The 21,563-nt window shown below is 53.0% G+C and overlaps 1 protein-coding gene across 1 annotated transcript in view; it reads right to left on the bottom strand.

Moving 5' to 3' along the window:
- Positions 1-21,563, bottom strand: part of LOC139272915 (protein EFR3 homolog B-like) — a 1,121,614-nt gene that overhangs the window by 20,376 nt on the left and 1,079,675 nt on the right. Inside the window, exon 20 of the mRNA XM_070889016.1 lies at positions 18,802-18,850. Within this exon, the coding sequence (XP_070745117.1) occupies positions 18,802-18,850 (49 nt within the window). The remainder of the gene's footprint in view (positions 1-18,801; positions 18,851-21,563) is intronic.

Below are 21,563 nucleotides of genomic sequence, written 5' to 3' on the forward strand. Positions count from 1 at the left end.
AGTGAGTGAGATAGGGTGCTGTGAAGTATGGTGAGTGAGACAGGGTGCTGTGTAGAGCGGTGAGTGAGACAGGGTGCTGTGTAGAGCAGTGAGTAAGACAGGGTGCTGTGTAGTATGGTGAGTGAGACAGGGTGCTGTGTAGTATGGTGAGTGATGACAGGGTGCTGTGTAGAGCAGTGAGTGAGACAGGGTGCTGTGTAGATCGGTGAGTGAGACAGGGTGCTGTGTAGTATGGTGAGTGAGACAGGGTGCTGTGTAGTATGGTGAGTGAGACAGGGTGCTGTGTAGTATGGTGAGTGAGACAGGGTGCTGTGTAGTATGGTGAGTGAGACAGGGTGCTGTGTATAGCGGTGAGTGAGACAGGGTGCTGTGTAGTATGGTGAGTGAGACAGGGTGCTGTGTAGTATGGTGAGTGAGACAGGGTGCTGTGTAGTATGGTGAGTGAGACAGGGTGCTGTGTAGAGCAGTGAGTGAGACAGGGTGCTGTGTAGTATGGTGAGTGAGACAGGGTGCTGTGTAGTATGGTGAGTGAGACAGGGTGCTGTGTAGAGCAGTGAGTGAGACAGGGTGCTGTGTAGAGCGGTGAGTGAGACAGGGTGCTGTGTAGTATGGTGAGTGAGACAGGGTGCTGTGTAGTATGGTGAGTGAGACAGGGTGCTGTGTAGTATGGCTAGTGAGACAGGGTGCTGTGTAGAGCAGTGAGTGAGACAGGGTGCTGTGTAGAGCGGTGAGTGAGACAGGGTGCTGTGTAGAGCGGTGAGTGAGATAGGGTGCTGTGTAGAGCGGTGAGTGAGACAGGGTGCTGTGCAGTATGGTGAGTGAGACAGGGTGCTGTGTAGAGCAGTGAGTGAGATAGGGTGCTGTGTAGAGCGGTGAGTGAGATAGGGTGCTGTGTAGAGCGGTGAGTGAGATAGGGTGCTGTGTAGAGCGGTGTGTGAGACAGGGTGCTGTGTAGTATGGTGAGTGAGACAGGGTGCTGTGTAGAGCAGTGAGTGAGACAGGGTGCTGTGTAGAGCGGTGAGTGAGACAGGGTGCTGTGTAGAGCAGTGAGTGAGACAGGGTGCTGTGTAGTATGGTGAGTGAGATAGGGTGCTGTGTAGAGCGGTGAGTGAGACAGGGTGCTGTGTAGAGCAGTGAGTGAGATAGGGTGCTGCGAAGTATGGTGAGTGAGACAGGGTGCTGTGTAGTGTGGTGAGTGAGATAGGGTGCTGTGTAGAGCAGTGAGTGAGACAGGGTGCTGTGTAGAGCGGTGAGTGAGACAGGGTGCTGTGTAGAGCAGTGAGTGAGACAGGGTGCTGTGTAGATCGGTGAGTGAGACAGGGTGCTGTGCAGTATGGTGAGTGAGACAGGGTGCTGTGTAGTATGGTGAGTGAGACAGGGTGCTGTGTTGAGCAGTGAGTGAGACAGGGTGCTGTGTCGTATGGCGAGTGAGACAGGGTGCTGTGTCGTATGGCGAGTGAGACAGGGTGCTGTGTAGTATGGTGAGTGAGACAGGGTGCTGTGTAGTATGGTGAGTGAGACAGGGTGCTGTGTAGTATGGTGAGTGAGACAGGGTGCTGTGTAGAGCGGTGAGTGAGATAGGGTGCTGTGTAGAGCGGTGAGTGAGACAGGGTGCTGTGTAGTATGGTGAGTGAGACAGGGTCCTGTGTAGAGCGGTGAGTGAGATAGGGTGCCGTGTAGAGCAGTGAGTGAGACAGGGTGCTGTGTAGAGCGGTGAGTGAGACAGGGTGCTGTGTAGATCGGTGAGTGAGACAGGGTGCTGTGTAGAGCGGTGAGTGAGATAGGGTGCTGTGTAGAGCGGTGAGTGAGATAGAGTGCTGTGTAGAGCAGTGAGTGAGACAGGGTGCTGTGTAGATCGGTGAGTGAGACAGGGTGCTGTGCAGTATGGTGAGTGAGACAGGGTGCTGTGTAGTATGGTGAGTGAGACAGGGTGCTGTGTTGAGCAGTGAGTGAGACAGGGTGCTGTGTAGTATGGTGAGTGAGACAGGGTGCTGTGTAGTATGGTGAGTGAGACAGGGTGCTGTGTAGTATGGTGAGTGAGACAGGGTGCTGTGTAGAGCAGTGAGTGAGACAGGGTGCTGTGTCGAGCAGTGAGTGAGACAGGGTGCTGTGTAGTATGGTGAGTGAGATAGGGTGCTGTGTAGAGCAGTGAGTGAGACAGGGTGCTGTGTAGTATGGTGAGTGAGACAGGGTGCTGTGTAGTATGGTGAGTGAGACAGGGTGCTGTGTAGAGCGGTGAGTGAGACAGGGTGCTGTGTAGTATGGTGAGTGAGACAGGGTGCTGTGTAGTATGGTGAGTGAGATAGGGTGCTGTGTGGAACGGTGAGTGAGACAGGGTGCTGTGTGGAGCGGTGAGTGAGATAGGGAGCTGTGTAGAGCGGTGAGTGAGACAGGGTGCTGTGTAGAGCGGTGAGTGAGACAGGGTGCTGTGTGGAGCAGTGAGTGAGACAGGGTGCTGTGTGGAGCGGTGAGTGAGACAGGGTGCTGTGTAGAGCGGTGAGTGAGACAGGGTGCTGTGTAGAGCAGTGAGTGAGATAGGGTGCTGCGAAGTATGGTGAGTGAGACAGGGTGCTGTGTAGTATGGTGAGTGAGATAGGGTGATGTGTAGAGCAGTGAGTGCGATAGGGTGCTGTGTAGAGCAGTGAGTGAGACAGGGTGCTGTGTAGAGCAGTGAGAGAGACAGGGTGCTGTGTAGAGCGGTGAGTGAGACAGGGTGCTGTGTAGAGCGGTGAGTGAGACAGGGTGCTGTGTAGTATGGTGAGAGAGACAGGGTGCTGTGTAGAGCGGTGTGTGAGACAGGGTGCTGTGTAGTATGGTGAGTGAGACAGGGTGCTGTGTAGAGCGGTGTGTGAGACAGGGTGCTGTGTAGTATGGTGAGTGAGATAGGGTGCTGTGTATTATGGTGAGTGAGACAGGGTGCTGTGTAGAGCGGTGAGTAAGACAGGGTGCTGTGTAGTATGATGAGTGAGATAGGGTGCCGTGTAGAGCAGTGAGTGAGACAGGGTGCTGTGTGGAGCAGTGAGTGAGACAGGGTGCTGTGTAGTATGGTGAGTGAGACAGGGTGCTGTGTAGTACGGTGAGTGAGACAGGGTGCTGTGTAGTATGGCGAGTGAGACAGGGTGCTGTGTAGAGCGGTGAGTGAGACAGGGTGCTGTGTAGAGCAGTGAGTGAGATAGGGTGCTGCGAAGTATGGTGAGTGAGACAGGGTGCTGTGTAGTATGGTGAGTGAGATAGGGTGCTGTGTAGAGCAGTGAGTGCGATAGGGTGCTGTGTAGAGCAGTGAGTGAGACAGGGTGCTGTGTAGAGCGGTGAGTGAGACAGGGTGCTGTGTAGAGCGGTGAGTGAGACAGGGTGCTGTGTAGTATGGTGAGAGAGACAGGGTGCTGTGTAGAGCGGTGTGTGAGACAGGGTGCTGTGTAGTATGGTGAGTGAGACAGGGTGCTGTGTAGAGCGGTGTGTGAGACAGGGTGCTGTGTAGTATGGTGAGTGAGACAGGGTGCTGTGTAGAGCAGTGAGTGAGACAGGGTGCTGTGTAGAGCGGTGAGTGAGACAGGGTGCTGTGTAGAGCGGTGAGTGAGACAGGGTGCTGTGTAGAGCAGTGAGTGAGACAGGGTGCTGTGTAGTATGGTGAGTGAGACAGGGTGCTGTGTAGTATGGTGAGTGAGACAGGGTGCTGTGTAGTATGGTGAGTGAGACAGGGTGCTGTGTAGAGCAGTGAGTGAGACAGGGTGCTGTGTAGAGCGGTGAGTGAGACAGGGTGCTGTGTAGTATGGTGAGTGAGACAGGGTGCTGTGTAGAGCGGTGAGTGAGACAGGGTGCTGTGTAGTATGGTGAGTGAGACAGGGTGCTGTGTAGTATGGTGAGTGAGATAGGGTGCTGTGTGGAGCAGTGAGTGAGACAGGGTGCTGTGTGGAGCAGTGAGTGAGACAGGGTGCTGTGTAGTATGGTGAGTGAGATAGGGTGCTGTGTAGAGCGGTGAGTGAGACAGGGTGCTGTGTAGTATGGTGAGTGAGATAGGGTGCTGTGTAGAGCGGTGCGTGAGACAGGGTGCTGTGTAGAGCAGTGAGTGAGACAGGGTGCTGTGTGGTATGGTGAGTGAGACAGGGTGCTGTGTAGAGCAGTGAGTGAGATAGGGTGCTGTGTAGTATGGTGAGTGAGACAGGGTGCTGTGTAGAGCGGTGAGTAAGACAGGGTGCTGTGTAGTATGATGAGTGAGATAGGGTGCCGTGTAGAGCAGTGAGTGAGACAGGGTGCTGTGTGGAGCAGTGAGTGAGACAGGGTGCTGTGTAGTATGGTGAGTGAGACAGGGTGCTGTGTAGTACGGTGAGTGAGACAGGGTGCTGTGTAGTATGGCGAGTGAGACAGGGTGCTGTGTAGTATGGTGAGTGAGACAGGGTGCTGTGTAGAGCGGTGAGTGAGACAGGGTGCTGTGTAGTATGGTGAGTGAGACAGGGTGCTGTGTAGTATGGTGAGTGAGATAGGGTGCTGTGTGGAACGGTGAGTGAGACAGGGTGCTGTGTGGAGCGGTGAGTGAGATAGGGAGCTGTGTAGAGCGGTGAGTGAGACAGGGTGCTGTGTAGAGCGGTGAGTGAGACAGGGTGCTGTGTAGAGCGGTGAGTGAGACAGGGTGCTGTGTGGAGCGGTGAGTGAGACAGGGTGCTGTGTAGAGCGGTGAGTGAGACAGGGTGCTGTGTAGAGCAGTGAGTGAGATAGGGTGCTGCGAAGTATGGTGAGTGAGACAGGGTGCTGTGTAGTATGGTGAGTGAGATAGGGTGATGTGTAGAGCAGTGAGTGCGATAGGGTGCTGTGTAGAGCAGTGAGTGAGACAGGGTGCTGTGTAGAGCAGTGAGAGAGACAGGGTGCTGTGTAGAGCGGTGAGTGAGACAGGGTGCTGTGTAGAGCGGTGAGTGAGACAGGGTGCTGTGTAGTATGGTGAGAGAGACAGGGTGCTGTGTAGAGCGGTGTGTGAGACAGGGTGCTGTGTAGTATGGTGAGTGAGACAGGGTGCTGTGTAGAGCGGTGTGTGAGACAGGGTGCTGTGTAGTATGGTGAGTGAGATAGGGTGCTGTGTATTATGGTGAGTGAGACAGGGTGCTGTGTAGAGCGGTGAGTAAGACAGGGTGCTGTGTAGTATGATGAGTGAGATAGGGTGCCGTGTAGAGCAGTGAGTGAGACAGGGTGCTGTGTGGAGCAGTGAGTGAGACAGGGTGCTGTGTAGTATGGTGAGTGAGACAGGGTGCTGTGTAGTACGGTGAGTGAGACAGGGTGCTGTGTAGTATGGCGAGTGAGACAGGGTGCTGTGTAGAGCGGTGAGTGAGACAGGGTGCTGTGTAGAGCAGTGAGTGAGATAGGGTGCTGCGAAGTATGGTGAGTGAGACAGGGTGCTGTGTAGTATGGTGAGTGAGATAGGGTGCTGTGTAGAGCAGTGAGTGCGATAGGGTGCTGTGTAGAGCAGTGAGTGAGACAGGGTGCTGTGTAGAGCGGTGAGTGAGACAGGGTGCTGTGTAGAGCGGTGAGTGAGACAGGGTGCTGTGTAGTATGGTGAGAGAGACAGGGTGCTGTGTAGAGCGGTGTGTGAGACAGGGTGCTGTGTAGTATGGTGAGTGAGACAGGGTGCTGTGTAGAGCGGTGTGTGAGACAGGGTGCTGTGTAGTATGGTGAGTGAGACAGGGTGCTGTGTAGAGCAGTGAGTGAGACAGGGTGCTGTGTAGAGCGGTGAGTGAGACAGGGTGCTGTGTAGAGCGGTGAGTGAGACAGGGTGCTGTGTAGAGCAGTGAGTGAGACAGGGTGCTGTGTAGTATGGTGAGTGAGACAGGGTGCTGTGTAGTATGGTGAGTGAGACAGGGTGCTGTGTAGTATGGTGAGTGAGACAGGGTGCTGTGTAGAGCAGTGAGTGAGACAGGGTGCTGTGTAGAGCGGTGAGTGAGACAGGGTGCTGTGTAGTATGGTGAGTGAGACAGGGTGCTGTGTAGAGCGGTGAGTGAGACAGGGTGCTGTGTAGTATGGTGAGTGAGACAGGGTGCTGTGTAGTATGGTGAGTGAGATAGGGTGCTGTGTGGAGCAGTGAGTGAGACAGGGTGCTGTGTGGAGCAGTGAGTGAGACAGGGTGCTGTGTAGTATGGTGAGTGAGATAGGGTGCTGTGTAGAGCGGTGAGTGAGACAGGGTGCTGTGTAGTATGGTGAGTGAGATAGGGTGCTGTGTAGAGCGGTGCGTGAGACAGGGTGCTGTGTAGAGCAGTGAGTGAGACAGGGTGCTGTGTGGTATGGTGAGTGAGACAGGGTGCTGTGTAGAGCAGTGAGTGAGATAGGGTGCTGTGTAGTATGGTGAGTGAGACAGGGTGCTATGTAGTATGGTGAGTGAGACAGGGTGCTGTGTAGAGCGGTGAGTGAGACAGGGTGCTGTGTAGTATGGTGAGTGAGACAGGGTGCTGTGTAGAGCGGTGAGTGAGACAGGGTGCTGTGTAGAGCAGTGAGTGAGACAGGGTGCTGTGTAGTATGGTGAGTGAGACAGGGTGCTGTGTAGTCTGGTGAGTGAGACAGGGTGCTGTGTAGAGCAGTGAGTGAGACAGGGTGCTGTGTAGTATGGTGAGTGAGACAGGGTGCTGTGTAGAGCAGTGAGTGAGACAGGGTGCTGTGTAGTATGGTGAGTGAGACAGGGTGCTGTGTAGTCTGGTGAGTGAGACAGGGTGCTGTGTAGAGCAGTGAGTGAGACAGGGTGCTGTGTAGAGCGGTGAGTGAAATAGGGTGCTGTGTAGAGCGGTGAGTGAGACAGGGTGCTGTGTAGTATGGTGAGTGAGACAGGGTCCTGTGTAGAGCGGTGAGTGAGATAGGGTGCCGTGTAGAGCAGTGAGTGAGACAGGGTGCCGTGTAGAGCGGTGAGTGAGACAGGGTGCTGTGTAGATCGGTGAGTGAGACAGGGTGCTGTGTAGAGCGGTGAGTGAGACAGGGTGCTGTGTAGAGCGGTGAGTGAGATAGGGTGCCGTGTAGAGCAGTGAGTGAGACAGGGTGCTGTGTAGAGCGGTGAGTGAGACAGGGTGCTGTGTAGATCGGTGAGTGAGACAGGGTGCTGTGTAGTATGGTGAGTGAGACAGGGTTCTGTGTAGAGCAGTGAGTGAGATAGGGTGCTGTGTAGTATGGTGAGTGAGACAGGGTGCTGTGTAGTATGGTGAGTGAGACAGGGTGCTGTGTAGAGCAGTGAGTGAGACAGGGTGCTGTGTAGAGCGGTGAGTGAGATAGGGTGCTGTGTAGAGAGGTGAGTGAGACATGGTGCTGTGTAGTATGGTGAGTGAGACAGGGCGCTGTGTAGTATGATGAGTGAGATAGGGTGCCGTGTATTATGGTGAGTGAGACAGGGTGCTGTGTGGAGCAGTGAGTGAGACAGGGTGCTGTGTAGTATGGTGAGTGAGATAGGGTGCTGTGTATTATGGTGAGTGAGACAGGGTGCTGTGTAGAGCGGTGAGTAAGACAGGGTGCTGTGTAGTATGATGAGTGAGATAGGGTGCCGTGTAGAGCAGTGAGTGAGACAGGGTGCTGTGTGGAGCAGTGAGTGAGACAGGGTGCTGTGTAGTATGGTGAGTGAGACAGGGTGCTGTGTAGTACGGTGAGTGAGACAGGGTGCTGTGTAGTATGGCGAGTGAGACAGGGTGCTGTGTAGAGCGGTGAGTGAGACAGGGTGCTGTGTAGAGCAGTGAGTGAGATAGGGTGCTGCGAAGTATGGTGAGTGAGACAGGGTGCTGTGTAGTATGGTGAGTGAGATAGGGTGCTGTGTCGAGCAGTGAGTGCGATAGGGTGCTGTGTAGTGCAGTGAGTGCGATAGGGTGCTGTGTAGAGCAGTGAGTGAGACAGGGTGCTGTGTAGAGCAGTGAGTGAGACAGGGTGCTGTGTAGAGCGGTGAGTGAGACAGGGTGCTGTGTAGAGCGGTGAGTGAGACAGGGTGCTGTGTAGTATGGTGAGAGAGACAGGGTGCTGTGTAGAGCGGTGTGTGAGACAGGGTGCTGTGTAGTATGGTGAGTGAGACAGGGTGCTGTGTAGAGCGGTGTGTGATACAGGGTGCTGTGTAGTATGGTGAGTGAGACAGGGTGCTGTGTAGAGCAGTGAGTGAGACAGGGTGCTGTGTAGAGCGGTGAGTGAGACAGGGTGCTGTGTAGAGCGGTGAGTGAGACAGGGTGCTGTGTAGAGCAGTGAGTGAGACAGGGTGCTGTGTAGTATGGTGAGTGAGACAGGGTGCTGTGTAGTATGGTGAGTGAGACAGGGTGCTGTGTAGTATGGTGAGTGAGACAGGGTGCTGTGTAGTATGGTGAGTGAGACAGGGTGCTGTGTAGAGCAGTGAGTGAGACAGGGTGCTGTGTAGAGCAGTGAGTGAGACAGGGTGCTGTGTAGTATGGTGAGTGAGACAGGGTGCTGTGTAGTATGGTGAGTGAGACAGGGTGCTGTGTAGAGCGGTGAGTGAGACAGGGTGCTGTGTAGTATGGTGAGTGAGACAGGGTGCTGTGTAGTATGGTGAGTGAGATAGGGTGCTGTGTGGAACGGTGAGTGAGATAGGGAGCTGTGTGGAACGGTGAGTGAGATAGGGAGCTGTGTAGAGCGGTGAGTGAGACAGGGTGCTGTGTGGAGCAGTGAGTGAGACAGGGTGCTGTGTGGAGCAGTGAGTGAGACAGGGTGCTGTGTAGAGCGGTGAGTGAGACAGGGTGCTGTGTAGAGCAGTGAGTGAGATAGGGTGCTGCGAAGTATGGTGAGTGAGACAGGGTGCTGTGTAGTATGGTGAGTGAGATAGGGTGATGTGTAGAGCAGTGAGTGCGATAGGGTGCTGTGTAGAGCAGTGAGTGAGACAGGGTGCTGTGTAGAGCAGTGAGTGAGACAGGGTGCTGTGTAGAGCGGTGAGTGAGACAGGGTGCTGTGTAGAGCGGTGAGTGAGACAGGGTGCTGTGTAGAGCGGTGAGTGAGACAGGGTGCTGTGTAGTATGGTGAGAGAGACAGGGTGCTGTGTAGAGCGGTGTGTGAGACAGGGTGCTGTGTAGTATGGTGAGTGAGACAGGGTGCTGTGTAGAGCGGTGTGTGAGACAGGGTGCTGTGTAGTATGGTGAGTGAGATAGGGTGCTGTGTATTATGGTGAGTGAGACAGGGTGCTGTGTAGAGCGGTGAGTAAGACAGGGTGCTGTGTAGTATGATGAGTGAGATAGGGTGCCGTGTAGAGCAGTGAGTGAGACAGGGTGCTGTGTGGAGCAGTGAGTGAGACAGGGTGCTGTGTAGTACGGTGAGTGAGACAGGGTGCTGTGTAGTATGGCGAGTGAGACAGGGTGCTGTGTAGAGCGGTGAGTGAGATAGGGTGCTGTGTAGAGCAGTGAGTGAGATAGGGTGCTGCGAAGTATGGTGAGTGAGACAGGGTGCTGTGTAGTATGGTGAGTGAGATAGGGTGCTGTGTAGAGCAGTGAGTGCGATAGGGTGCTGTGTAGAGCAGTGAGTGAGACAGGGTGCTGTGTAGAGCAGTGAGTGAGACAGGGTGCTGTGTAGAGCGGTGAGTGAGACAGGGTGCTGTGTAGAGCGGTGAGTGAGACAGGGTGCTGTGTAGTATGGTGAGAGAGACAGGGTGCTGTGTAGAGCGGTGTGTGAGACAGGGTGCTGTGTAGTATGGTGAGTGAGACAGGGTGCTGTGTAGAGCGGTGTGTGAGACAGGGTGCTGTGTAGTATGGTGAGTGAGACAGGGTGCTGTGTAGAGCAGTGAGTGAGACAGGGTGCTGTGTAGAGCGGTGAGTGAGACAGGGTGCTGTGTAGAGCGGTGAGTGAGACAGGGTGCTGTGTAGAGCAGTGAGTGAGACAGGGTGCTGTGTAGTATGGTGAGTGAGACAGGGTGCTGTGTAGTATGGTGAGTGAGACAGGGTGCTGTGTAGTATGGTGAGTGAGACAGGGTGCTGTGTAGTATGGTGAGTGAGACAGGGTGCTGTGTAGAGCAGTGAGTGAGACAGGGTGCTGTGTAGAGCAGTGAGTGAGACAGGGTGCTGTGTAGTATGGTGAGTGAGATAGGGTGCTGTGTAGAGCAGTGAGTGAGACAGGGTGCTGTGTAGAGCGGTGAGTGAGACAGGGTGCTGTGTAGTATGGTGAGTGAGACAGGGTGCTGTGTAGTATGGTGAGTGAGACAGGGTGCTGTGTAGAGCGGTGAGTGAGACAGGGTGCTGTGTAGTATGGTGAGTGAGACAGGGTGCTGTGTAGTATGGTGAGTGAGATAGGGTGCTGTGTGGAACGGTGAGTGAGATAGGGAGCTGTGTGGAACGGTGAGTGAGATAGGGAGCTGTGTAGAGCGGTGAGTGAGACAGGGTGCTGTGTGGTATGGTGAGTGAGACAGGGTGCTGTGTAGAGCAGTGAGTGAGATAGGGTGCTGTGTAGTATGGTGAGTGAGACAGGGTGCTATGTAGTATGGTGAGTGAGACAGGGTGCTGTGTAGAGCGGTGAGTGAGACAGGGTGCTGTGTAGTATGGTGAGTGAGACAGGGTGCTGTGTAGAGCGGTGAGTGAGACAGGGTGCTGTGTAGAGCAGTGAGTGAGACAGGGTGCTGTGTAGTATGGTGAGTGAGACAGGGTGCTGTGTAGAGCGGTGAGTGAGACAGGGTGCTGTGTAGAGCAGTGAGTGAGACAGGGTGCTGTGTAGTATGGTGAGTGAGACAGGGTGCTGTGTAGTCTGGTGAGTGAGACAGGGTGCTGTGTAGAGCAGTGAGTGAGACAGGGTGCTGTGTAGTATGGTGAGTGAGACAGGGTGCTGTGTAGACCAGTGAGTGAGACAGGGTGCTGTGTAGTATGGTGAGTGAGACAGGGTGCTGTGTAGACCAGTGAGTGGGACAGGGTGCTCTGCAGAGCAGTGAGTGAGATAGGGTGCTGTGTAGAGCGGTGAGTGAGACAGGGTGCTCTGTAGAGCGGTGAGTGAGACAGGGTGCTGTGTAGTATGGTGAGTGAGACACGGTGCTGTGTAGAGCAGTGAGTGAGATAGGGTGCTGTGCAGAGCGGTGAGTGAGACAGGGTGCTGTGTAGAGCGGTGAGTGAGACAGGGTGCTGTGTAGTATGGTGAGTGAGACAGGGTGCTGTGTAGACCAGTGAGTGAGACAGGGTGCTGTGTAGTATGGTGAGTGAGACAGGGTGCTGTGTAGAGCATTGAGTGAGACAGGGTGCTGTGTAGTATGGTGAGTGAGACAGGGTGCTGTGTAGTCTGGTGAGTGAGACAGGGTGCTGTGTAGAGCAGTGAGTGAGACAGGGTGCTGTGTAGTATGGTGAGTGAGACAGGGTGCTGTGTAGTATGGTGAGTGAGACAGGGTGCTGTGTAGACCAGTGAGTGAGACAGGGTGCTGTGTAGTATGGTGAGTGAGACACGGTGCTGTGTAGAGCAGTGAGTGAGATAGGGTGCTGTGCAGAGCGGTGAGTGAGACAGGGTGCTGTGTAGAGCGGTGAGTGAGACAGGGTGCTGTGTAGAGCGGTGAGTGAGACAGGGTGCTGTGTTGTATGGTGAGTGAGACAGGGTGCTGTGTAGAGCAGTGAGTGAGATAGGGTGCTGTGTATTATGGTGAGTGAGACAGGGTGCTGTGTAGAGCAGTGAGTGAGACAGGGTGCTGTGTAGTATGGTGAGTGAGACAGGGTGCTGTGTAGTATGGTGAGTGAGACAGGGTGCTGTGTAGAGCAGTGAGTGAGACAGGGTGCTGTGTAGTATGGTGAGTGAGACAGGGTGCTGTGTAGTATGGTGAGTGAGACAGGGTGCTGTGTCGAGCAGTGAGTGAGATAGGGTGCTCTGTAGTCTGGTGAGTGAGATAGGGTGCTGTGTAGTATGGTGAGTGAGACAGGGTGCTGTGTAGTATGGTGAGTGAGACAGGGTGCTGTGTGGAGCAGTGAGTGAGACAGGGTGCTGTGTAGTATGGTGAGTGAGACAGGGTGCTGTGTAGAGCGTTGAGTGAGACAGGGTGCTGTGTAGTATGGTGAGTGAGACAGGGTGCTGTGTAGAGCGGTGAGTGAGACAGGGTGCTGTGTAGTATGGTGAGTGAGACAGGGTGCTGTGTAGAGCGGTGAGTGAGACAGGGTGCTGTGTAGAGCAGTGAGTGAGACAGGGTGCTGTGTAGTATGGTGAGTGAGACAGGGTGCTGTGTAGTATGGTGAGTGAGATAGGGTGCTGTGTAGAGCAGTGAGTGAGACAGGGTGCTGTGTAGAGCAGTGAGTGAGACAGGGTGCTGTGCAGAGCGGTGAGTGAGACAGGGTGCTGTGCAGAGCGGTGAGTGAGACAGGGTGCTGTGTAGAGCGGTGAGTGAGACAGGGTGCTGTGTAGAGCAGTGAGTGAGACAGGGTGCTGTGTAGAGCGTTGAGTGAGACAGGGTGCTGTGTAGAGCAGTGAGTGAGACAGGGTGCTGTGTAGAGCAGTGAGTGAGACAGGGTGCTGTGTAGTATGGTGAGTGAGACAGGGTGCTGTGTAGAGCGTTGAGTGAGACAGGGTGCTGTGTAGAGCAGTGAGTGAGACAGGGTGCTGTGTAGAGCGGTGAGTGAGACAGGGTGCTGTGTATTATGGTGAGTGAGACAGGGTCCTGTGTAGAGCAGTGAGTGAGACAGGGTGCTGTGTAGAGCGGTGAGTGAGACAGGGTGCTGTGTAGTATGGTGAGTGAGACAGGGTGCTGTGTAGTATGGTGAGTGAGACAGGGTGCTGTGTAGAGCGGTGAGTGAGACAGGGTGCTGTGTAGTATGGTGAGTGAGACAGGGTGCTGTGTAGTATGGTGAGTGAGACAGGGTGCTGTGTAGTATGGTGACTGATGACAGGGTGCTGTGTAGAGCAGCGAGTGAGACAGGGTGCTGTGTAGTATGGTGAGTGAGATAGGGTACTGTGTAGATCAGTGAGTGAGACAGGGTGCTGTGTAGTATGGTGAGTGAGACAGGGTGCTGTGTAGTATGGTGAGAGAGACAGGGTGCTGTGTAGAGCGGTGAGTGAGACAGGGTGCTGTGTAGTATGGTGAGTGAGACAGGGTGCTGTGTAGAGCGGTGAGTGAGATAGGGTGCTGTGTAGAGCAGTGAGTGAGACAGGGTGCTGTGTAGTATGGTGAGTGAGACAGGGTGCTGTGTCGTATGGTGAGTGAGACAGGGTGCTGTGTAGTATGGTGAGTGAGACAGGGTGCTGTGTGGAGCAGTGAGTGAGACAGGGTGCTGTGTAGTATGGTGAGTGAGATAGGGTGCTGTGTAGAGCGGTGAGTGAGACAGGGTGCTGTGTAGTATGGTGAGTGAGATAGGGTGCTGTGTAGAATGGTGAGTGAGACAGGGTGCTGTGTAGTATGGTGAGTGAGATACGGTGCTGTGTAGTATGGTGAGTGAGACAGGGTGCTGTGTGGTATGGTGAGTGAGACAGGGTGCTGTGTAGAATGGTGAGTGAGACAGGGTGCTGTGTAGAGTGGTGAGTGAGACAGGGTGCTGTGTAGTATGGTGAGTGAGACAGGGTGCTGTGTAGTATGGTGAGTGAGACAGGGTGCTGTGTAGAGCAGTGAGTGAGACAGGGTGCTGTGTAGTATGGTGAGTGAGACAGGGTGCTGTGTAGAGCGGTGAGTGAGACAGGGTGCTGTGTAGAGCAGTGAGTGAGACAGGGTGCTGTGTAGAGCAGTGAGTGAGACAGGGTGCTGTGTAGAGCGGTGAGTGAGACAGGGTGCTGTGTAGTATGGTGAGTGAGACAGGGTGCTGTGTAGAGCAGTGAGTGAGACAGGGTGCTGTGTAGTATGGTGAGTGAGACAGGGTGCTGTGTAGAGCGGTGAGTGAGACAGGGTGCTGTGTAGTATGGTGAGTGAGACAGGGTGCTGTGTAGAGCAGTGATTGAGATAGGGTGCTGTGTTGTATGGTGAGTGAGACAGGGTGCTGTGTAGTATGGTGAGTGAGACAGGGTGCTGTGTAGACCAGTGAGTGGGACAGGGTGCTCTGCAGAGCAGTGAGTGAGATAGGGTGCTGTGTAGTATGGTGAGTGAGACAGGGTGCTGTGTAGTATGGTGAGTGAGACAGGGTGCTGTGTAGTATGGTGAGTGAGACAGGGTGCTGTGTAGTATGGTGAGTGAGACAGGGTGCTGTGTAGAGCGGTGAGTGAGATAGGGTGCTGTGTAGAGCAGTGAGTGAGACAGGGTGCTGTGTAGTATGGTGAGTGAGACAGGGTGCTGTGTCGTATGGTGAGTGAGACAGGGTGCTGTGTAGTATGGTGAGTGAGACAGGGTGCTGTGTGGAGCAGTGAGTGAGACAGGGTGCTGTGTAATATGGTGAGTGAGATAGGGTGCTGTGTAGAGCGGTGAGTGAGACAGGGTGCTGTGTAGTATGGTGAGTGAGATAGGGTGCTGTGTAGAATGGTGAGTGAGACAGGGTGCTGTGTAGTATGGTGAGTGAGATAGGGTGCTGTGTAGTATGGTGAGTGAGACAGGGTGCTGTGTGGTATGGTGAGTGAGACAGGGTGCTGTGTAGAATGGTGAGTGAGACAGGGTGCTGTGTAGAGTGGTGAGTGAGACAGGGTGCTGTGTAGTATGGTGAGTGAGACAGGGTGCTGTGTAGTATGGTGAGTGAGACAGGGTGCTGTGTAGTCTGGTGAGAGAGACAGGGTGCTGTGTAGAGCAGTGAGTGAGACAGGGTGCTGTGTAGTATGGTGAGTGAGACAGGGTGCTGTGTAGAGCGGTGAGTGAGACAGGGTGCTGTGTAGAGCAGTGAGTGAGACAGGGTGCTGTGTAGAGCGGTGAGTGAGACAGGGTGCTGTGTAGAGCGGTGAGTGAGACAGGGTGCTGTGTAGTATGGTGAGTGAGACAGGGTGCTGTGTAGAGCAGTGAGTGAGACAGGGTGCTGTGTAGTATGGTGAGTGAGACAGGGTGCTGTGTAGAGCGGTGAGTGAGACAGGGTGCTGTGTAGTATGGTGAGTGAGACAGGGTGCTGTGTAGAGCAGTGAGTGAGATAGGGTGCTGTGTTGTATGGTGAGTGAGACAGGGTGCTGTGTAGTATGGTGAGTGAGACAGGGTGCTGTGTAGACCAGTGAGTGGGACAGGGTGCTCTGCAGAGCAGTGAGTGAGATAGGGTGCTGTGTAGTATGGTGAGTGAGACAGGGTGCTGTGTAGAGCAGTGAGTGAGGCAGGGTGCTGTGTCGAGCAGTGAGTGAGATAGGGTGCTGTGTTGTATGGTGAGTGAGACAGGGTGCTGTGTAGAGCAGTGAGTGAGATAGGGTGCTGTGTAGTATGGTGAGTGAGACAGGGTGCTGTGTAGAGCAGTGAGTGAGACAGGGTGCTGTGTAGTATGGTGAGTGAGACAGGGTGCTGTGTAGTATGGTGAGTGAGACAGGGTGCTGTGTAGTATGGTGAGTGAGACAGGGTGCTGTGTAGAGCAGTGAGTGAGACAGGGTGCTGTGTAGAGCGGTGAGTGAGACAGGGTGCTGTGTAGAGCGGTGAGTGAGACAGGGTGCTGTGTAGTATGGTGAGTGAGACAGGGTGCTGTGTAGAGCAGTGAGTGAGACAGGGTGCTGTGTAGAGCAGTGAGTGAGACAGGGTGCTGTGTAGAGCGGTGAGTGAGACAGGGTGCTGTGTAGTATGGTGAGTGAGACAGGGTGCTGTGTAGTATGGTGAGTGAGACAGGGTGCTGTGTAGAGCAGTGAGTGAGACAGGGTGCTGTGTAGAGCGGTGAGTGAGACAGGGTGCTGTGTAGTATGGTGAGTGAGACAGGGTGCTGTGTAGTATGGTGAGTGAGACAGGGTGCTGTGTAGTATGGTGAGTGAGACAGGGTGCTGTGTAGTATGGTGAGTGAGATAGGGTGCTGTGTCGAGCAGTGAGTGAGACAGGGTGCTGTGTAGTATGGTGAGTGAGACAGGGTGCTGTGTAGTATGGTGAGTGAGACAGGGTGCTGTGTAGTATGGTGAGTGAGACAGGGTGCTGTGTAGAGCGGTGAGTGAGACAGGGTGCTGTGTAGAGCGGTGAGTGAGATAGGGTGCTGTGTAGAGCAGTGAGTGAGACAGGGTGCTGTGTAGTATGGTGAGTGAGACAGGGTGCTGTGTAGAGCGGTGAGTGAGACAGGGTGCTGTGTAGTATGGTGAGTGAGATAGGGTGCTGGGCCTCTCTGAAGAAGGAATCTGGTCTAAGCATCGCTCGCAGGTTAGGTTACAAAGAAAGAGATTATCTGAGAAAAGGGTCAGCGAGCCATATTCCACAAAATTACTTTTCTTATTAACGAGAAAGGCCTGGAGTTGCATTGGGGGGAGATTTACTCGAACTCTACGTTAGCTTACTGACTGTAACCTAAAGCTGCTCAGCATCTGTACCTGGCCCTCGCTCCCTAGTGCATTAGTTCACCTTGTAGAAGAATGGAGAAGCGGTTATGAGGATCACGATATCCAGTTTATGTAACCCCGGGTTACACAATGTATAGCCGAGGACCCAGAATAGAATAATGCAATGAGGAGCTTTCAAGACGTTTAACTTGGTCAGACTGTCTCAAGGTGCTTTACAACGTTTGAAGACTGGTTCCTGTTGTGTTGGAGATAATGAGACAGACAATTACCACACTACAAAGACCCAGACACAGCAGTTGGGCTGTTCTGGTGCAGAGGCTGAGGGAGGAATGTTGGCCAGGACACGGGGAAATCGCACTCGGTTTTTCTGAAAACTGCCCTTACCCTTATCTTTAACCCTTACCTGAACAGGTAGATGCACCCTCAGCTTAGCATCTCATCTGACGAAGACAAACCTCTGCCAATACATTGCTCCATCAGTCCGCTGGAACCCACAACCTGATGACTCAGAGGCAAGAGCCAAGGTGACATTTCAGCTTTTGTATCCTTCTGTTGGCCTTATTTCCAATGGGAGGGGCTGGACCTTACCAACTGCTGCCCTCATTGGGAGGGGCTGGACCTTAGCTGCTGCTGCCCTCAATGGGAGGGGCTGGACCTTACCTACTGCTGCCCTCAATGGGAGGGGCTGGACCTTACCTAACGCTGCCCTCAATGGGAGGGGCTGGACCTTAGCTGCTGCTGCCCTCAATGGGAGGGGCTGGACCTTACCTACTACTACCCTCAATGGGAGGGGCTGGACCTTACCAACTGCTGCCCTCAATGGGAGGGGCTGGACCTTACCAACTGCTGCCCTCAATGGGAGGGGCTGGACCTTAGCTACTGCTGCCCTCAATGGGCGGGGCTGGACCCAACTGCTGCCCTCAATGGGAGGGGCTGGACCTTAGCTACTACTGCCCTCAATGGGAGGGGCTGGACCTGACCTATTGCTGCCCTCAATGGGCGGGGCTGGACCTTACCTACCACTGCCTCAATGGGCGGGGCTGGACCTGACCGACTGCTGCCCTCAATGGGTGGGGCTGGACCTTACCTACCGTTGCCTCAATGGGTGGGGCTGGACCTTACCGACTGCTGCCCTCAATGGGCGGGGCTGAACCTTACCTACTGCTGCCCTCAGTAGGCGGGGCTGGACCTTACCTATTGCTGCCCTCAATGGGCGGGGCTGGACCTTACCTCTTGCTGCCCTCAATGGGCGGGGATGGACCTTACCTATTGCTGCCCTCAATGGGCGGGGCTGAACCTTACCTATTGCTGCCCTCAATGGGTGGGGCTGGACCTTACCTCTTGCTGCCCTCAATGGGCGGGGCTGGACCTTACCTATTGCTGCCCTCAATGGGCGGGGCTGGACCTTACCTATTGCTGCCCTCAATGGGTGGGGCTGGACCTTACCTCTTGCTGCCCTCAATGGGCGGGGCTGGACCTTACCTTTTGCTGCCCTCAATTGGCGGGGCTGGACCTTACCTATTGCTGCCCTCAATGGGCGGGGCTGGACCTTACCTATTGCTGCCCTCAATGGGTGGGGCTGGACCTTACCTATTGCTGCCCTCAATGGGCGGGGCTGGACCTTACCTATTGCTGCCCTCAATGGGTGGGGCTGAACCTTACCTATTGCTGCCCTCAATGGGCGGGGCTGGACCTTACCTATTGCTTCCCTCAATGGGCGGGGCTGGACCTTACCTATTGTTGCCCTCAATGGGCGGGGCTGGACATTACCTCTTGCTGCCCTCAATGGGCGGGGCTGGACCTTACCTATTGCTGCCCTCAATGGGCGGGGCTGAACCTTACCTATTGCTGCCCTCAATGGGCGGGGCTGGACCTTACCTATTGCTGCCCTCAATGGGCGGGGCTGGACCTTACCTATTGCTGCCCTCAATGGGCGGGGCTGGACCTTACCTATTGCTGCCCTCAATGGGCGGGGCTGGACCTTACCTATTGCTGCCCTCAATGGGTGGGGCTGAACCTTACCTATTGCTGCCCTCAATGGGCGGGGCTGGACCTTACCTATTGCTTCCCTCAATGGGCGGGGCTGGACCTTACCTATTGTTGCCCTCAATGGGCGGGGCTGGACCTTACCTATTGCTGCCCTCAATGGGCGGGGCTGAACCTTACCTATTGCTACCCTCAATGGGCGGGGCTGAACCTTACCTCTTGCTGCCCTCAATGGGCGGGGCTGGACCTTACCTATTGCTTCCCTCAATGGGCGGGGCTGGACCTTACCTATTGCTTCCCTCAATGGGCGGGGCTGGACCTTACCTATTGCTTCCCTCAATGGGCGGGGCTGAACCTTACCTCTTGCTGCCCTCAATGGGCGGGGCTGGACCTTACCTATTGCTGCCCTCAATGGGCGGGGCTGAACCTTACCTCTTGCTGCCCTCAATGGGCGGGGCTGGACCTTACCTATTGCTGCCCTCAATGGGCGGGGCTGGACCTTACCTATTGTTGCCCTCAATGGGCGGGGCTGGACCTTACCTATTGCTGCCCTCAATGGGCGGGGCTGGACCTTACCTATTGCTTTCTTCAGGGTTTCAAATGTGATTTCCTCGGCTGGCATCTTCTGTAACAGGAGACAGATATTGTGAAGTTACACAGATCCCTCTGTAATAACAAAATGTACAAGACAAGCAGAAAACACAGCAGTCTGAATGTGGTGAGCACAGACTAATGAACACACACGAATGGTGATTTTAGTTGTCGTGTACGATCTATGAGTTAAACAGTGCGTGTACCCAGGAGGAACACTCAGCTCACTTGCCCATTGTTATTGAAGAGTTTACCCATGTAGCAGTTTGATGTTTGCCCCTCCCACATTCCCTAATCTGTTCCTGAGAGTGAGATCGATAAATTAGTGCAGTCTAAAAACTCCGTCACCACAACTGCACTGACTGCTGCCTCCCACATATACAGTCAATCACATCGCATCAAGGTGAGTGAGAGTGGTTTTCAGCACAGGAGGGCCCATTCTACATTGTGCCATTCAAAACCATCGTACTACCCTGCTCTCCCCACAGCCTTATACCTTCCTCTGCTTCAAATATTTATCCACCTTTCCCTTAAAAGTGCAATGGTCTCTGCAACCACCATTCCCTGTGGCAAATCATTCCATGCTCCAACAACCCTTTCCTGAAAGGTATTCCTCCGACTCTCATCACCGAATCTCCAGGCAGGGGTCAGTCGGTACTAGGACTGTCATGTATCTTACTGTTGTAGGAGGTAGGCACCTTTAGAATATACCAGAATACTAGGCATTAGGCACCTGCTAGATATATCTAAACGCATATAAGTTTAAAGTGGCCACACATAAAATGGCTGCCCAGGCATGATGGGAAATCAGGTAGTCAAGCTGTGAACTGTTGAATGTTCAATGACCGAGCAATAACCCTGTGAGGCCCACTATAGGAATGCCTTGGATGCAGGATAAGAATAATGAGGAGAGAACCCATCTCCCATATTCAAGGCCATAAACCAATTAATTCCCCAGGAAGAAAGAGATAAGAGAACCCATCTCCTGTAAACAAGGTTAGAAACCAATTATTTCTCCAAGAAGAAAGAACTAGTGAGAGAACCTATATCAATCAGCCCAAGCTGACAAAAGACGAACACATGGTTCCTGAGACATAAGGGGAATTCTATTGGGTTAAAATAACCTATATGTAATCTATAATCATTGTGATTGGCTTGTGTCCAGCCGTGATGGGCTGTGTAGCTGTAGTAAACTGTTTTGTAACTGTTGTGAAACATATAAAGGTACATGTAATCCTTTGTTCTGTGGAGAGAAACCTGGATACGGTCCTGAGTTTTTCCTCCCCGCTGAGCGTTATTAAATGCCGCCAGGCATTGGAACCGACCCTGAGTGTTGAGTGATTCTTCTAAGAAAACACTAACGCTAACAATGGCGTAGTCGGCAGGATTTCCCGGAGTCGCTGGACGCCCTTGGAAAAAACCCGGATGAGTATAAAAAACAATTTTTAAGTATAAAGGGTGCGGAAGGTGGAAGCTGGTTGATCGACATGAGGAGACGGTCTAATATCTCAAACGCCTAGCCTGGGCCTGAATTAAGAGGACTTTTGTCCCACGTGACGGCCAGGAACCAAGTAGGCATAGGGAACACACTTAGACCGTGGGATTGTGATACCGAGAGACATCTTCCGGACCCAGTAGTGTAATTTGAAATACCCCAGGGTAGAACCAAGCGGTGTACAGCGGCTAACGGAATCCAAACCTGTGAACAGGGTCGGACCAACGGGCTGAGCGGTGGTAGGTAGTCGTTAAGGATACGTAGAGCACTGCGGGAATTGCTTAAACGCGTTTTTAAGAATTGTATAAGTTTGTGTAACAGCAGAACTTGTGACCTGACAGTAGCCAAGAGACAGTTTACTACAAGTCGCGCTAGGTCGAAAGCGGACCTCTGAGAGTAGATTCCTAACGGTACTAGTCCTACCCAGGAATGGCCATGAAAACAAGTAAACTCGAGTGGGGACCAGAAGGGTCGCTTACCCGCCACCTGGCGGAAAAACAAAAGAAGCTAATCGAAAAAATGATTAAAGCAGGGTGGAATCCTCAGGAACTAGTTATGAGAGGAATTATTTAGATAAAACTACGAATTCCCTGAAAGGTCATGGATCCAAAAATAGAGCCGGCCAAAACAAGAAGAGAGACTATTGTAAATGTCTGATCGTTGAGTGAGAAGTGTCTGTGTGATTTTTGACTGCAGAATGAATTTTTTTATGTTTTCATGTTCCGAAAGCCTGGTTGGAAGAGGAATGCAAGTGTCTGTTTATTTTAGAAACAGAGTGAAAGTCTTTTTTTAACCCTTTGTAATGTTGTCCTGTATGTGGGAAGTTTTAAGACATTTAAGTTAGAAACGCAGGTGTGGATTTATTCGGATGATAAGTTACGGAGCTAGGAAAATAAACAAATAAAGGATAGGTTTGTTGAGCAAAAGATTTATTTGACACGCTCACTTACTTGCCGAAAGAAAACATGCAATGGTTGATTGGGTTGAAAGACATAAATTTAGTCTCGGAATGAGATAAAGAATGCTTTAAAAAAAAGAGCTTCTAAAAAAAAAAGTTTTAAATAAAGATTGAAATTACAAAGTTTGAATTGGGATTTTGAGATATTCAGAGAAGGCACAGGAAATACTGAGGTGGATTTAAAAAAAAAAAGAAAAAGATTAAATTAAATCTGATCAGGTCAAACTCCTGGGCAAGTGGCGAGCTATCTGCGAAGGTGTAAAAGGAACTTTTGGAAAATGTTAAAAAACAGCA

This window comes from Pristiophorus japonicus, chromosome 9, assembly GCF_044704955.1.
Source record: "Pristiophorus japonicus isolate sPriJap1 chromosome 9, sPriJap1.hap1, whole genome shotgun sequence".
Classification (NCBI taxonomy): Eukaryota; Metazoa; Chordata; class Chondrichthyes; family Pristiophoridae; genus Pristiophorus; species Pristiophorus japonicus.